Source organism: Bos javanicus, chromosome 10, assembly GCF_032452875.1.
Source record: "Bos javanicus breed banteng chromosome 10, ARS-OSU_banteng_1.0, whole genome shotgun sequence".
NCBI lineage: Eukaryota > Metazoa > Chordata > Mammalia > Artiodactyla > Bovidae > Bos > Bos javanicus.
In genome coordinates, this window is record NC_083877.1 from 27,976,078 (window position 1) to 27,994,337 (window position 18,260).

Below are 18,260 nucleotides of genomic sequence, written 5' to 3' on the forward strand. Positions count from 1 at the left end.
TGAATTTGACTCTTCAACAAAATTATGAGCTTCCTAATGTTAGAAATATACTCATTCTTTTATTCCTCACAGTATATAACAGTTTTAGGTGTCTTTAAAACTTCACCATCATTGCTCTTCTCTCAGTCTTCCACAACTCAGTAAATGGCATCTCTGTTCACATAATTGATGGAAAAAACTTTGACTCCTTTCTTTCCCCCTGTCCCATGTGCAGTCATCAGCATGCTAATCTTGTGAATCCTTCCATAGATACACACCCAGCATCTGATTACTTCTCAGCACCTCCACTACCACTGAGTTGATCCACACTACCGTTTATCTTTTCTGGGACTATTGTAAAAGCCTTCTAACAATTTTCTCCTTCCTCAACTTGCCTCCTGCAATCTCTTCTCCAGCTAGAGTGGTCATATTAAAATACAAATCAAAACCTTCCAATGGATTTCTTGCTCACTCAAAGTAAAAGTCCCTACTGTGTCCCAACAAGGCTCCACATAATCTGTGCCCCTGCCCCTGACACACATCCATCTCTTATCCCACATCTTACCACTTTTATCTTGCTGTTCTGTTGTGTAACTTAGCTTCCTTGCTGTTTATTGAACAAGCCAACAGGTACCTGCTTCAGGGTCTTTGCACTAACTGTTCCCTTTGCCTGCGGTGTTCTTGCAGATAAGTTTCTGGTCAAATGTCACATTATCTGACAGACATTCTTTAGATTCAGTGTCTAAATTATAAATTAGCACACAAATCATCCACCCACTAATCCTGTCTGTTCTTACTCTGCTTTTCTTTTTTGTTTTCTTATTACTCTTGACACTTAGCTTGTTTGTTTTTCTCTTCTCCGCTAACATGTAAGCTCTTTGATGGCAGGGATTTTATTGTTACATTTCTAGTAGTTAGCAGTGTTTCACATGTAGTGAGTCATTTAGTCGTGTCTGACTCTTTGCAACCCCATGGACTGTAAGTCCATGGAATTCTCCAGGCCAGAATAGCCTTTTCCTTCTCCAGGGAGTCTTCCCAACCCAGGGATTGAACTCGGGTCTCCCGCATTGCAGGCAGATTCTTTACCAGCTGAGCCACAAGGGAAGCCCAAGAATACTGGAGTGGGTAGCGTATCCCAACCCAGGAATCGAACCAGGGTCTCCTGCATTGCATGCGGATTCTTTACCAACTGAGCTATCAGGGACGGCTTACATGTAGAAGGTACCCAAGAAATATTTATTGAATAGAAAAATGAAAAGGGCTACAAAACTTAAAGCCACAGGAACATTACCTTTGAAGACTGACTCATGAGCCCTCATTCCAGAAGATAGCATCAGGCTCTCAATTTATACCATCTTCATCGCAGTCCTAATCATACCTTTCTAAGATTTCTACAGTAGACTCCTAGTTGGTTCTCCCTCTACTCTTGCTCCTGCTACAATCCTCTCTTCAACCAGCAGCCTCCATCTTCTAAAAAGTTAAACCTGTCATGCTGCTATTTAAAACCTTTCCAGCTATTTCATATCATTCATATCATATCATATCATACTCTTTACCATAGTCTGCAGTACTACAAGATGTATCTGCTACCTAATTTTCTGACCTTTCTTTAAAAACCACTTTCCTCCTCTCTGTATTTTAGCCTCATTGTTTCGTAAACGTGCCAAGGTTACACCCTTCTAAGGCCTTTGTGTGGCTCCTCTTACGCCCTGCCCCAAGGCTGCTTTGTTGTCCTGGCTGTTCCTTCTTGACTCTGCATCCCTTGCCTTCCAGACTGGTTAACTGTTTGAACCTGCTCTTTGGAACTCAGGGAAGGTCATGGAGGCTGAACTAAAAGACCCCTGTGCCCAGGAGCCCCTACAGGGTTCTACTCTGTTTCAACAGTATCCCAGGAGATACTGTCTTTTTGGTAGATACTTCTAAACATCTTTTAAAAATTATATTTCTATTACATTAAAAAAAATCAAAAAGGATCTCTTGATTTTCCTTTATGGGGTACACACCAAGTGTAAATAACTAATGATTTAGTAACTTTTTGTAGGCACTGCTTTACATTTCCATCTTATTACTTACTTAATTACTTTGCCTAAAATTGCTTGATTTTTTTCACCCATCTATTTATTTGTACCCAATTAATCACATGTGAATTTTTTTAGGTCTGTCTAGTGTCACTGAAGTCAGTTCAAGATCTGTGTAAAGAGGATAGCTTTTTCAGATTTTACTTTATATCAACTTGTTTTCTCTCCTAAGTTTCCCACCAAAATTAGAACTTACTCAAAATAGAGGCAGAATCTAATAAACGTGAATGTTAGAGTAATTGTTTTTTATTTCATCTTTAATCATCTTTACCTAATTTTGAGTCCAGATGGCTTATGATGATGTTGCTGCTTTGTTTTTTTTTTAATTGGAATTGAAAAAATTAGAAATGTGTAAAGACTGGTGATTTCAGGTATTTGGTATCTTTAAATAATTTCTGCTGCCCTTGGTCATGCCTACTTCTTTTTCTACATGTTTAGGCAATAGTTTCTATTATTGATTGTGTTATTTCAATGAAATTACTGATTCTATCTTTAATGACTAAAACGTACAGTGATACTTAGATGCACAATGTAGATTAGCTTTCATTTGCTTCAAATTCTCTGCCAAGAATGGTAGATGAAATGATTATCAAAGGAAATTCAGAAAGAGACTATTGCTATGGGCAAACTAAGGGAGATAGTAAGGCTTTTCAGAAAAACTGTTTATAGAGAGGCAGTTTTGCAAGTGAATACCACCCACAGTCATTTTTTTTCTCTCTATTCTCTGAGGCACGTGGCAAGAAATAAAATCTCTGTTCTTTACCATGTGCCCAGGATAAACCAAGTATATTGAGCAAGTATCCATTTTATAAAACTACTATATCATTATAGTTCCAAGGAAGTAGTTTCAGTTCACTTTTCTGATGCCATTTACCCATTGTGAAAAGGTACATGTTTCTATTTTGTGTTTGAACTGCCCTTTTATCTGTAGAGTTTCACAGGCTTTTGTATATAATCTGGTTGTGTTATGACTTAGAAATAGCTTAATTTAGGAAGGCTATCAAAGGTTAAAATAGTTACATTATTGGCAGATTGTTCTCATTACAGGAAGTAATTTGGTTAAAACAGATAGCATTTGGAGTAATATATAGGACAACTCCCAGTATTAGGCAAACCTGGGTTGGGTGTGCCCTCATTAGTGACACAGGCAGAAAAAATGTTGAATGGGAGAGTTCAAATACAGAACAATACAAAGGTGCCCAGACATATCTCAGAGCGCTGTTGAACACAATTTGGATTGCAGGCCCAGAAACACCCTTCAACTTAATAAACCCATTTACCAATTGTGATTTTTTTTTTTTACAGGCATAGCTAGTTTCTTTCTAGTGGGTTCATGAACTTGTTTACTCCTAGATTTGCCCTTGTTTCAGCTTTTACATATATTAATGAAGCATGTCTTTGCAGGTCCTTGGGAGTTTTCATATTACCAAATAAGTATTGAGTAAAGATTGCCCTATGTTCCTTTAATTATAATAAATGAAAAATATTGTAAAGAACTACACAGTAGACTTATTTTTACTTATCTTAAATATAGTCGTCCATTAGAATCCAGGTGGGATTGGTTCCAGGACCCTCCCCACTACCCTTGGAATACCAGAATGCGCAGATGCTCAGATCCCTTATATAAAATGGTGTAGTGTAGTTGGCCCTCCAAATCTGTAGGTTCCACCCTGCTCCCACTCCCATCCCTCAGAAATAGAGGACTGACTGTATAGGGGAATGTCCAAGGGAAAAGTCTTGGCTTAACTAGAAAATGCATGTAATCATGTGTGCACATCTCAGAAGCCAAGAAAATATACAGTAAAGAAAGTGGTAGTTCTGTTAAAGAAAAAGTCATTTATATACCTATTCTGTCTGAGTTATCTGAGATTTTTTTTTTTTCCCCACAGATACATGCCCTGGCAATTCCAGATAACTTGTTTTAGGCTATTGTACTTTATTTTAGAACAAGGAAATTAGAATTACAGAGTATTAAGAAACATGAGTATAGGTTCTCAAAACGTCATGACTGTATCTCCAACCTTTCTTTTTTGTCATAGTGCGGTGTGTCTTTGGTCATTCATTAACCCAAGCATTCATCTTGTCAGTTATATATGTTAAAATCCAAGGTTCTCAGCTTTGTTCTGTCCCAGCACACCTGATGGATAAAGGCATTCCTATTAGTGACAAAATGTGGGAATCAGAATCTTCAGAAGGATTGTTGGTATAGTTTTAGGAAGAAAATAGATGATGCTAATAACTTTTCTACAACTTTTCCTTTAGAATGACTGGAGTATATCTAGATGATGACCAAGGCTCTTCTGGTTCTGAAATCATATGATTCTTTCTCTACTCTTCCTTTCATGTTACATATATACCTGTTTTTCTGTAATGATAGTGAAAGGTGGTTGCCATGAGCTGTGTACTACAATGGGATTTGTGACCTCCAGAGGAGAGGCTTTTGATCTGGGGCCAGAGACCAGGCTTGACCACTTGGAGCTTTTTATGTAACAGAATTTTATTCAAGTATAAAAGACATAGGGAAAGCTTCTGACATAGACATCAGAAGAAGGCAGGAAGAATGCCCCTTGCTAATTTTTAGCAAGGCGTTTTATTTCTGTTAGAAAGCTGCTAATCAGATAAGAGAGATACCTCACAGCTAAGGGAGTTTCACCAGGCCCCTCTCCCACAATGGGCTTCCCTAGTGGCTCAGTTGGTAAAGAATCTGCCTGCAATGCAGGAGATCCGGGTTTGATTCCTGGGTTGGGAAAATCCCCTGGAGAAGGAAATGGCAACCCACTTCAGTGTTCTTGCCTGGAGAATTCCTTGAACAGAGGAGCCTGGTGGGCCACAGTCCATGGGGTCCCAAAGAGTTGGACATGACTGTGTGACTAACTTTTACTTTCTCACCCACAGCATGCATTTTTGAGATAGAATGGCACAAGGTGTGTCATCCCCGGCCGTAAAACAATTGGCATGAATACTTGTTTGTTGAGCTGTTATCAGCCCAAGGTTAGAGAAAAGAAAAAAGTTAGTCTTAGGCGGACATTCAGAAAACTAAGATCATGGTATCCGGTCCCATCCCTTCATGGCAAATAGATGGGGAAACAGTGGAAACAATGAGAGACTTTATTTTGGGGAGCTCCAAAATCACTGCAGATGGTGACTGCAGCCATGAAATTAAAAGACGCTTGCTCCTTGGAAGAAAAGTTATGACCAACCTAGAGACAGCATATTAAAAAGCAAAGATACAACTTTGCCAGCAAAGGTCCATCTAGTCAAAGCTATAGTTTTTCCACTAGTCATGTATGGATGTGAGAGTTGGACTATAAAGGAAGCTGAGCACCGAAGAATTGATGCTATTGAACTGTGGTATTGGAGAAGACTCTTGAGAGTCCGTTGGACTGCAGGGAGATCAAACCAGTCCATCCTAAAGGAGATCAGTCCTGGGTGTTCATTGGAAGGACTGATGTTGAAGCTGAAACTCCCAATACTTTAGCCACCTGATGTGAAGAGCTGACTCATTGGAAAAGACCTTGATGCTGGGAAAGATTGAAGGCAGGAGGAGAAGGGGTGATAGAGGATGAGATAGTTGGATGGCATCACCAACTCAATGGACATGAGTTTGAGCAAGCTCTGGGAGTTGGTGATGGACAGGGAGGCCTGGCATGCTGCAGTCCATGGGGTCGCAAAGAGTCGGACACGACTGAGCAACTGAACTGAACTGAACTGAGGCAGAACCATTTTGAAGAAAGGCAGATCCCAAAGCAAATACATAGTTTCATTAACATAGCTTAAGAAAAACATTTCCATAAGAAAAATGCATTGGTTAGCTCAAGGTTTGAGAAAAGTTCATGCAGAACCAGGTGTCTACAACACAGAATTAAAAGAAACTTTTAAATTTGTATAGAGAAGAAAAAAATAAGTCTGCCACTTGCAGTTTATTTCCTCCTGCCACCTGGGGACCTCTGGCCTGCCTACCTGTTACCCTGTTATCCAGTGTGTGTGTGTGTGTGTGTGTGTGTGTGTACACACCTCTGGCCTGCCTACCTGTTACCCTCTCATCCTGTGTGTGTGTGTGTGTGTGTGTGTGTGTGTGAGAGAGCTTGTGTGATATGTTAATATGCTACAGAACTGTTAGTCCTACTTTTGTCTTATGTACAGAAACAACCCGTATTCTTTATTTACATAGGAAACAAAACTGGTTTAAATTAAAAACAAATAAAAACTGAGAAATCATTTTCTAGCATGTTGGGGAAAATATCTTTCAAAAATTTGAAATTTCTCTTAAAACAAAATTGTGGAAGAAAATCTTCTCAAAATATATCATTAAATGCTCACATAGCATTTCAAACTTTAGTTCTAGGAATCAGATTTCTATTTTATGTGTTTGTTGATTATATTATGTAGAATATATTCTAATATATACTGTATACATCAGAAATCAGAATTTGTATAGTTTCTGATTGGTTCTGCTGATTGTATAGTTTCTGTCCGAGCTGCTTAGTGTTAGATTTAATTATGTATACATTTATATTTAGAAACACCATGGAAAATGTTATTTGAATTTTGTTTGAAATAGTAAATCTTAATATTTTTTGTATCTTGGACCTCTTTGGCAGTCTTAAACCTGTTTAAACCTAGCAGGCACTCTAATAACTACCATAATTTCAAAGTAGTGTGGAACCTAAAAGATATAATGAGGTATATACAACTATAATGTGATATAAAAATATCAGTTATTGTTGACAAAAATCACAGGTAATTTTTTTTTAATGTAGTTTGTTGCCTACATCATATTTGGGAAAAATACTCGACTTCAATTAGAGGTTAGTGAAAATGAATATGTAATTTTTTCCCCATTGTTCATAGACCCTGGTCTAAAATTATTTTTTTTAATATTATTTTTTGTTTTTTTAATTTTTACAATGTATTGTTGGTTTCTGCCATACAACAACACAAATCAGCCATAATTATGCATTCTCCAAACACATTCAAGAAATCCAGATGTAATTCTCTATATCTTAAGACATTTACTCTTTAAGGAAAGTGGAGCTCAAAGTCTTTTCCTTATTGAGCTTTTAACGTTTTACAAGCCTTTAAAATAAGCAAGTTGTTAATTGGCAATTGTCAGTATCTCTTGGATTAAGAACTTGGTTTATTGTCACTAATTCTATCACAAAATACTGAAGAAAGAGATATTTATAAAAGCTAGTTTAGTCATTTTATCTTAAAGTCAAATCAGAACATATCTGCTGGTAGTAATGAATGCTTTACTTATGTCTTAACTTGCAGCTGCTATGGCTACATATTCTTTGATCATTAAAGAGACAGTGTAATTCATGTCATAGGTCCTGAATCATTCTTCTACTTTATGGAACTAATATTGATTGGCTAAATTTGTGTGATTATTTTTTAATTTACTTTTTATTATAGAAAAATATATACAACACGAAATTTGCCATTGTACCATTTTAACCATTTTTTAGTGCAGTGACATTAAATACATTCACAATGTTGAGCAACCATTACCAGTGTTTCCAAAATTTCTCACCACCCCAGACAGAAACCGTGTCTTCTCGGAATTCTCTCACGGTCCAGTGTTTAGAACTCCATGCTTTCAACTGCTGTGGGTGGGCCTGGGTTTGATCCCTGGTCGGGGAACTAATAAGATCCCACAAGCTGCACTGCATGGACAAAAAATTTGTTTTAAAAAGAAACTCTGGGACTTCCCTGGTGGTCCAGTGGTTAAGACTCCACGCTTCCACTGCAGGGGACACAGGTTTGATCCCTGGTCACCCAGTCAGGGAAGTTCCACATGCTGTGCTGTGTTGTCAAAAAGAAAAGAAACTCTGTACTCTGACCTAATGAAGAGGTAAACTGAGGCAAGCTAGAAAAGATGAGTTTTTTCAGTAACAGCAGAGGAGTTGCAATTTGGGACAAGCAAACTGTAGTAAGCTATAGATGAGTCTGGTCAAAGTTTAGGAAAGGTTATGTTTATGAGCAGGGAATGTAAAGAGGGGAGAGTTCAGTTTGAGTCAGTTAAAATCAAAAACAAACAGAGACCAGCCTTGAAAACTTCCTGAGCAGACAGAATTAGTCTAGTCACACAAACAACGCTCTGTTCAGCCTACTTTGTGAGAGTAACCCAGTTTGGGTCATCTCTTGTTCATGCCTCTGGCAAAACTTACCAGGGTTGAAATGAGGCCTCTGATCAACCCCCCATCATCTCATCTGAGAAAATTTTGTTTCTGTAAGTCAGGCATTTTGGGGAAATCAGCCTCTTAGTCTTTAAGTTTTGTCTTCCTGAGGGCACATGGATGAGTCTTGCCATTTTATATGCTCCAGTTCTATTTTAGATTGAAATTCTTTAATGACTTATTAAATAATAACATCCTACTCCCAACTCCACCTCCAGTCCCCAGCCCTGCTAACCTCTAACCTATTTTCTATCTTTGTAAATTTGCCAATTTGCCCTTTCTAGATATTTCATATAAATGGAATCATGCAATATTTGTTCTTCTGCTTCTGGCTTTTCCCCCTTAGTGTAATGTTTTCAGGGTATATGCACGTGTATCAGAACTTGATTCCTTTTTATGGCTGAATAATATATATCTTATTTGACATACAGTAGGGTTACATCCCAGAGAAGGCGATGGCACCCCACTCCAGTACTCTTGCCTGGAAAATCCCATGGACGGAGGAGCCGGGTAGGCTGCAGTCCATGGGGTCGCTAAGAGTCGGACACAACTGAGCGACTTCACTTTCACTTTTCACTTTCATGCATTGGAGGAGGAAATGGCAACCCACTCCAGTGTTCTTGCCTGGAGAATCCCAGGGACGGGGGAGCCTGATGGGCTGCCGTCTATGGGGTCGCACAGAGTCGGACACGACTGAAGTGACTTAGCAGGGTTATATCCCAATAAACCCTTCCTAAATTAAAAATATTGTAACTCGGAGTGCATTTGCTATACCTACCTACCAAACATTATAATTTAGCCTAGCCTATCTTAAGTTCAGAACACTTCTGCCTACAGTTTGGGCAAAATCATCTAACACAAAGCTTATTTTATAACAGTGTGTTGAATATCTCATGTAATTTACTGAATACTAAAAGTAGAGAACAGATTGTCTGGGTACAGAATTGTTGTTATGGTTGTTTATCCTGTTGATTACATGTCTGACTGGGAGTTGCTGCATGCTCCCCTGCCCAGCATCACAAGAGAATATTGTACTGCATATCACTAGCCTGGGAAAAGATCAAAATTTGAAATATGGTTTCTACTGAATGCATATTGCTTTTTGCACCATCATGAAATAAAAATATCTTTAAGTCAAGCCATTATAAGTCAAGGACCATCTGTACCACATTTTGTTTACCCATTCATGTTTGGAGGTAACTTGCATTATTTCCACCCTTGGCTGTTGTGGATAATGCTGCTGTAAACATTGTCTACAAGTATCTGAGTCCCTGTTTGCAGTTCATTTGTGTATGTACCATGAGTCACATGGCAAATCTGTTTAACTTTTTGAGGAAGCTGTGGGATTATTTTTTATAATAGTCATTTTTATTATCCTTTCATTAATGTTTCTTGAGCATTTTTTTTTTTTTTTTGCTTATTTCCTTGGTTGACTTTTGTTGCTGATTTTTAAGAAACTATTTGTTTTGTTCATTCATTTTTCTTTTCTTTTCAATTGTTTGTTTTTCAGACCCGAGTCAGAACTCCATCACAGGGGAACACAGCCAGCTGTTAGGTACAGTATTTCTGTGGGGACTCACTCTCTCTAAAGTCATCCTTTTCCTGCTTATACTAAGAGAGATTATTCCCTTCTCTAATTCTATTTTCTGTACCCCTTTTCCACTTTTCACTCCTCAGCTTCTTTTCCTGCTGTTTCTATTCCCAACTTGGTAAGTTTTAGGAATCTATTCTGTAGTTGATTGTTAAGACTCAATTTAGTTCCATTAAAAAGTAATTTTACATGGTCTGTGGTTTTAAAAAAGGTCTGTAAGAGTTAGAGCTTCTTTTTTCCAAGATAATTTTGAAAAGAAGATACAATATTCTGTAATATCTTGTGATCACCTTCATTTTAATTCTCAAAAGTACTTCATGAACAATACAGCCTTCATTCAGCAAGCCAAAGAAATTGATGTTCAAATTCCTTGTCTGTGAAATAAGTTATGGAAATGAATTGATTTCTTTTAGATATCACTTACTTAAATTGCAGTAAACTTGTAATTAGATAAGAAATTACATCTCAAAACTGATGAATTTTTCAAATATAAAAATATACTCTGGAATGAAAGGAATTCAAATAATATAAAAAGTAAATATATATATATATATATATAAAAATAAAATGCAGAGGTCCTGTAAAGTATCCTACCTCACCTCTGCTCCCCTGAGGTAAACTTGCTATAGATACTTTATTGTGAATTCTTACAGAAGTTTTTAATTACATATTTTCTTTTGCTTTTTAATTTATCACTTATTTATTTTGGCCTCTTAGAATACGGAGTCTTAGTTCCCTGACCAGGGATCAAACCTGGGCCCCTTGCATTAGAAGCAGGGAGTCCTAACCTCTGGACTGCCAGGGAAGTCTCAGTTAAACAATATATTAAATACTTTTGTTGTTGTTGTTCAGTTGTGTCTGACTCTTTGCGACCGCAGGGACTGCAGCACGCCAGGCTTCCCTATCCTTCGCCATCTCCCAGAACCTGCTCAAACTCATGTCCATGGAGTCCGTGATGCCATCCAACCATCTTGTCCTCTGTCGTCCCTTTCTTTTCCTATGACCGTATCTTTTCCTTTTTCTTTCAGTGGAGTTACACTGTACAGATATACTGTATAGATCTGTGTAGATGTATCTATACAGATGTATACTCATCTCTTTGTATACTTACATATACTGGCAGTGAGAGTGCAAGTATATATGTACAAGATGTTCGTTGCAACACAGCAGTAAACACTTGGAAATAAGTACTCATAAATAAAATTATAGTATACACATAAATAAAATACTTTTCTACTACAAACAGAGAGAAGAGGCAGATCTTTATGTACTAAGATGTCCAAGATAAAATATTAAGTGAAAAACAGGAAATCACAGAACGGTCCGTACAGTGTAACTCCATGATAGAAAAAAGAAAAAAGATAGTCATACTATTTAATATAAAAATGTGCAATTGATACTTCCCTGGCAGTCCAATGGTTAGGACTCTCTGCGTCTAATGCAGGGAACATGGGTTTGATCCCTGGTGGGATAACAGTGGGTCAAAAGGTATACATATTTTTAAGAAGATACATGAACTTAAACCCACCAATAAAGAGTATGGACACATACTAAGCTCCCTATCATCAAACATAGGTGTTATCAATATTAACATTTTTTTCTTTAGTAGGTGAAATGGCACCTCTAGTTTTTATTTGTACCTCTTTAATTATGAGTGAATTAAGTACTTTTAAATATATACTTTAAATAAAGTATAAAAAGTACTTTTAAATATGTAGCCTTGTGGTATTAGGGCTGTCACTATTCTCTTTCTTATACTTTTATTTAAACTGTTCAAAATTAGTCTTCTTAGTATAGAAATTTCACATTTGAACCAGGAATGATTAAGATTTCATAGAAGATTTTGGTAGATCACGAAGAGTACAGTTCCCCCTAAACTGTTAAATTGCTCTGTCTCGATACCTGCCTGACAGGTAGAGACATTTGAAGAGTGGTTCATCATCTGAGCAGGAACACACGTGTATAATGGAGGTAGAGGAGGGCTTGGCTAATGAAATGAACAATCAGGGGAGTTGGTGCCATTCCAGTGCTACTGAGCTGGGTTTTGTTTCCAAGTAAGCACTTTGTAGTAAAAGAAAGTAGATAAATTAATTATAGGTGAAAAGAAATAGTATGCGATCATAAAGAGTTCCCTCAGTATTATTTAAAACTCCTAGGATTTGCAAAGAGGCTGCTGCAGACATTAATCTCATTTGGCAACCTACAGTTGCATTCACTTTTAAATAAACCTGGGAATTTATCCATTTTAGGTTAAGTTCATCCTTCTACCCTGGGTTCTCTCTCCTAGGTTCATTAGGTTAGATTATATTCTCCTTTTTTCTCATGCTATTGATAACAGTCATCCTCTGTCTCCTGTTCTAAGTATGTTTAGCTACAACCTCAAAATCTGCACTGGTTTATTTTTATTTATTTACTGGCCATGCCGGCGGCTTGTGAAATCCCGAGGAGTTGAACCCGCACCTTCAGCAGTGAAAGAGCAGAGTGCTAACCACTGGACCTTCAGGGTATTCCTCTTACTGGTTTATTTTTTTTAGTTTTGGAGTTGCAAAAGAGTTAAAGACAATTTATTGTTATATCTTCTAACCGGATTCCTCAGAAAAGGCATTGGTAGCTTGAATTAAAATCTTGCCAGATTTTATAAAAAATCTCACTTAGGATAATTTGGCCCAGTAGGTGAAAAACTGCTTCAGTTGCCTTGCCTGCTGAATGGAGTTTATAATAGGATCTGTCAAATCTTCTAAATGCTTTCCTTTCAACAGGGTAAAGTTATTTTAATGTATCTACTGTTTCCACTGACTCATCAGATCTCTTGCGAAACACAGGATCAGGCTGAGGAGATGCACAGAAGGGTGAAACTGCAGTTGTGATACAGAATTAAGCTGTGTGCTTACAATTCATGAATTTTTATGTGTGCGTCATTTTCCATTTAAAACACTTTAGAAAGCAAGCAAGCAAATGAACAATGGGCCCTGGCGTTTTTACAGTTTTTATCAAACATTCAAGGCAAAATAATTTCTCTTCTACAGTTTCTCTCAGGGAACAGAAAAGCAAGTAGACACTTCTCTGCTCAGTTTGAGACTAGCATAACCTTGATACCAAAACTTGACAATGTGAGAACAGTGTAGACCAATTTTACTTATGAGCACAGATACAAATATCCTAAATGAAATATTAGCAGTCTGAATCAGGCAGTATACACTTGACCCTTACAATCTGGGTTTGAACTGCACTGGTCCTCTTAAACTTGGATATTTTTCAATAGTAAATACTACAGCACTGCATAGGTTGTGGCTGGTTGAATCTGCAAATGTGGAGGAGGAACCTCAGATACAAAGAGTCAACTATAGTTATACTTTGAGTAACCCCCAGCATTATTCAGGGGTCACCTGTATTTTTTATTTTTTTACCTGTATTTTTTAAAATTACTAAAAAAAAAAATTACAAAAAAGTACTTTCTGGTAAAGATACATGGTTGGTTTATCATTAAAAATCAATTTATATAATTTAATATATTAGACATATTGAAGGAAAAACATAAAATCATCTTAATAGATTGCAGGAAAAAGATTTGATTGGAAACATTCAGTATTTAAATTCATGAGCTCATAAAAAACTCGTCACCACTGGAGTAGTCTAGTGAAACAATTCATTATTCTGAGAATTGGTCTAAAAGAAAAAAGTGAAGTATTTATCTTGCTTTTAACTATACCAATGGGTAACCAAATAGTAAATTACAGGGAATGTCTGTTTATAAAAGTATTTCAGCTAATAAATTAAGGAAAAATAACAGGATATCACCATTTTTGTAGCCTCTCATGAATTAATGAATCTAGGCATTGGTCATCAACATTTGCTAGTATCTGAAAAAGAAAGCAACTATAGATGACTCATACCTCCAGATGGATGATCAAAATATCCCTAGGAGAGTATTTTCCTCCCTCCCCCATAAAAATACTGAATGTGGTTAAGCCTTTAGACCCAATTATCAATATATAGGAAATAGAAGAAAACAGAGCAACATGTTAAACATCACATGGATGCTTATCAAAATCCAGATCATCAGAAACTTTACTGAACACATGACATAGGTTCTTCAATAAGTGAACTGCAAAGGAAAAGAGAGAAAGCCAGTAGACTTAAGAGATAAGCAACCAGTCATAACGTGTGCCTCTGATTTGACTGTTGATTCAGACTTTCTTCTTGGAGTAGGAAAAGGCCACCCACTCCAGTATTCGTGCCTGGAAAATTCCGTGGGCAGAGGAGCCTGGTGGGGTACAGTCCATGGAGTTACAAAGAGTTGGACAAAAATGAGCGGACACACATACATCAAACAAAAATCAAAAACATAACATTTGAGACAACCTTTTGTGTTCACTTGGTCACATAGTTCAGACCCAAAACTGTGCCAAGGGATATTAAGTATACTTACTGCTCTTGTTCTGCCTTGCTCAGACCAACAAAGGCCATTAGACAAGCTCAGGAGTCTAAGGGAGAAATCTGAGGTTTATCTTACATCTAAGTTGAAATGTAAGTGGTAATTGAACAAAAAATAGCAATATTATAGAAATAATAGCACCACAACAATAAAATGCTTATAAAGAGCGAGAATTTGGCATACTCTTTCTGCCTACAAAAAAGTATGCCATAACAAATGGAAATCTGATATTTTCAGTAGAGCCAGTGGCACTCCTGTCAGTTTTCATTTGAATTTTCAATGAAACACCAGTAAGTTTTTCAGTAATATCAGCATTATATAGTTGGTAAAATGAGAATAAAGAAACATAATAGTGATCTGATGGGCTCTTTACTTCAAAGCATTACTGAGGCCAGTCTCACTAGGTATCCTCCAAAGGCATCTTAGGATTCTGCATAATTCTAAAGAAGTTCTAGGATGGATATGAGTTTGTTTTTTTAGTTCTTGCAGAATAAAGGTTATTTGCTATTCAGAAACTAGAATTTCCATTCCACTTGGGATTTCCTGGAGTCATAGTAGTGACCCAGATTTCTGAAGTTTGTACATCAGAAAGCAGCATGATTTCCAAGATATTCAGACCAAGAATTGATCCACACCCTTCAGTATAACCACTTTTGATTTCATACCAGGTTGAACCATGCCTTTCAGTTAACCACTTCTGATGAGAGCTTTGCTCCTTGCCCAGAAAGCCCTGACATTTCATAATTGACCAGGAGCTCTACTGCACCCTCCCACCACCACAAGTAGACCCTGGGTAAGACAATTTGGAAGGCATCATTGATCTCATAAATGCAGGCAAAGTCTCTGGAGACAGTCTTCCCTCCAACCACCCAAAACAAAATTAAGCAAGCAAGTAGAAGTTGAGTCAGAAACTTCCAGAACCAGAGTGTCTGAAAGTTAGGGTAGTTGCACCTGAAACTTGAAACCAGAGAGGCCTCAAACAGAGGTGCCAGGGCTGCAGCCCAGGAAGCCAGAGCTGTTAGGAGATGGCTTAGACCAGCGAGCAGCAGGGTGGGGGCAGGGGAGTTCTGAAGTCAGATTTTTATAGCAACAATATTATAGGGCTACTGAATAACAGGGAAGTAGTATGCTAAGGCTGGGACTCCTTTCCTCCTGCTGTAACTTTCAAAAGGAATGAAATGGTGTTGAGTCTGGAATATAACACTATTAAATGTCTAAATTATTTAATAGAGGATGCAGCTAGGAACATGAAACTGTTTAAAGAGAAGGTAAACAAACAGTTGTTGATATTTTTAAAAATGAAAGGGTTAAACAGATTGAAAACAGGCAAAAGATAGTTGTGAACAAAAAGAAAACCACATGTAGACATATCTTAATAAAGCTGCAGGACATCTAAGAAAAGATCTTGAAAGCAGCAGAGAGAAGAAACAGATCATCAGAATAACAACAGGATGATAAACTTCTCAGATAACAAATAATGTCTTAAAGTGTTTGGAAAAAATTTATTATCCTAGAATTGTGCTTAGCAAGATACTTGGGGTTAAGGGCAAAATATAATTGTAGATAAGTAAAAGCCAACAACATTTTTTACCACAAAACTTGCTCTAAACTATTTGTTTTCAACGAGGGACAATTCTGTCCCCAAAGGATATTTGGAAATGTTTGGAGATATTTTTGATTGTCACTATTGGAGATGCTACTGGAATCTAGTGACTAGAGGCCAAGGATGCTCTTAAACATCATAAAATGTGCTGGACAATATCCTACAACAAATAATTATACTGTCTGAAATTTCACAGTGCCGAGTTTGAGAAACCCTTCTCTAAAGGAATTCTAAAGAATATACCGCAAGTAAAAGGAAAATGATCCCCGAAGACTGGTATTCTGAAATGCAACAAAGAATATTGAACAAATGAAATGGTAAATGTAGACCTTCACCCAAGTCAGTGTTGTCAATATGAAATAATTTTAGTGTCTTATTTATGTAGTGAAAAAAAAAACTCCTAGAAATGTTGGACAGTAATATGTAAGTCAGGAAGTGAGAGTTGGAACTGACTAAAAGAATAGAAATAGAGTGTGAAAACTCCAAGCGAGGAGAGAGGAAAAATGGAATAAGGGAAAGTAAACCAAAAAATCCAGAGAGAAAATGAGAATGAATCATAGAGAAAGAAAATGAAAGAGAAATAAAAAGATAGTACAGTTCAGTCTGAATATATCAGTTGCTAAAGTTGGTGGACCTAACTTGACAATTAAAAAGACAGATTGTCAGATTTTTAAAAACACAGCTACACGCTCTTTACAGGGTATCTACCTACAGCATAAGAACCCAGGAAAAACGAAAAGTTGAAAAACAGAAAAGGACATTTAACCAAAAGACAACTGGTATAGTTATCATTATCTTTTCCTTCTGTTGTCTTAAGATTTATTCTCTTTCCTTTCTGGCTTCTTAAAATAGGTATTTAGCTCATATAATTTTTATTCTTTTTACTTTCCTTATATAAAACTTTAAAGCAATAGCTTTACTTTGAGGTGATGCTTTTGCTGCATCAAACAAGTTTCAATAGGTGGTGTTTTTGTTGTTACTCAGTTTTTAAGTAGATTAATCTTTGATCCTTGAATTGTTGGAAAATGTGTGGTTTTTAATTCTTAAATTTGCATGGTTTTTAAATTTGTCTGTTTATAATTAAATTCTAACTTCTTGTTATACACCAAGATCGTGGCTTATATTTGATATGTTTGATATTTGTACAATCTTTAAGATCTAGTACATGATAAGTTTCCATATATAAATTTTCCATGTATGTTTGATTAAAATGTATAATCTCTTATTTTGCATGCAGAACTCTGTCTCCATTAAGGTCAGGGTTATTCATTGTATTATTTGGATTTCTTTACCTTTGCTATTCTGTCTGCTTCACTTATCAATTATTGAGGAAAAGTATGTTAAAAAAATCTCCTTGTGTGATGGTAGATTTATTAATTTCTTGATATAGTTCTGTTCATTTTTGCCTCAAATATTTTGAGGCATGGATGGATGGATGGGTGGATATGGCCTTTTTTTTTCTTAAGCTGCACTTTGGCTTGCAGGATCTCAGTTCCCTGACCGGGGATTGAACCCAGTCCACACTAGTGAAAGCACCAAATCCTGACCACTAGGGAACTCCCTAGGCAACCTTTTAGATCGGCTCTGTTGATCCTTTCTTGCTGGTATTCACGCCCTTGTGTAATCCTCTCTCCTTTGAGTGAGGGCTGGACTTTATGACTCCAAAACTTCTAATTATTAGAATATGACAAAAGTGATGTCACTTGCAAAATGAGGTTACAAAAAGACTGTGACATCTGCCTTGCACCCCATCTCTGGCTCTTTGATGGCGTGCTTTGAGGGAATCCAGTTGCCATGCTGTAAGCTGCCCTGTGAAAAGTCCCACATGGCAAGGAAGTTGAGAAAGCCCCTCGGCCAACAGCCTGAAAAACAAAACTGAATCCTGCCAACTATGTAAGTAAGGCTGGAAGAGAATCTTCCCCAGGCCTTCCAATGAGACCACGGTTCTGACAGGAGACCATGGAATAGAGTGCCCAGCTAAGCCATGTCCATATATCTAGCGCCCACTAACGGAGATGATAAGTATGTGTTGTTTAAGCCTCTAAATTTGAGAGTCATTTGTTACACAGAGAGAAATAACTATAAACAATAGATGTATGTTTAAAATTTATATACTTCCTTGGTGAATTAGGCCTTGTGTGGTTACCCTCTCATTCCTAATAAAGTTTTTCTCTTAAAGAAAAATGTATCTGCTAACAATAAATCCGTACCAACTTTATTTTGGTTAGGTTTTTCCTGATATATCTCTTTCCTTTACTTTTATCCTTTGTGTGTCCTTATTATGACTCTTGTAAACAAGAGACATGATATATATGCCTGGATTTTGTTGTTTAATCCAATGTGTCAATCTTTATATTTTAACTTGTAAATTTCAATCCCTTACTTAAAAATATTC

The 18,260-nt window shown here is 37.0% G+C and overlaps 1 protein-coding gene across 7 annotated transcripts in view; it reads left to right on the forward strand.

The window, feature by feature from the left end:
• The window catches only part of SLC12A6 (solute carrier family 12 member 6), an 84,270-nt gene that overhangs the window by 37,286 nt on the left and 28,724 nt on the right, over positions 1–18,260 (forward strand). For 4 of the 7 annotated variants that reach the window (XM_061430648.1, XM_061430650.1, XM_061430652.1 and 1 more), the window contains exon 2: positions 9,747–9,791. The exons of 2 other annotated variants lie outside the window; for them this stretch is intronic. In XM_061430648.1, coding sequence (XP_061286632.1) covers positions 9,747–9,791 — 45 coding nt within the window. Of the gene's footprint in view, positions 1–9,746; positions 9,792–13,304; positions 16,183–18,260 lie in introns of those variants that run through there. One more of the 7 variants, XM_061430654.1, reaches the window with a different exon arrangement.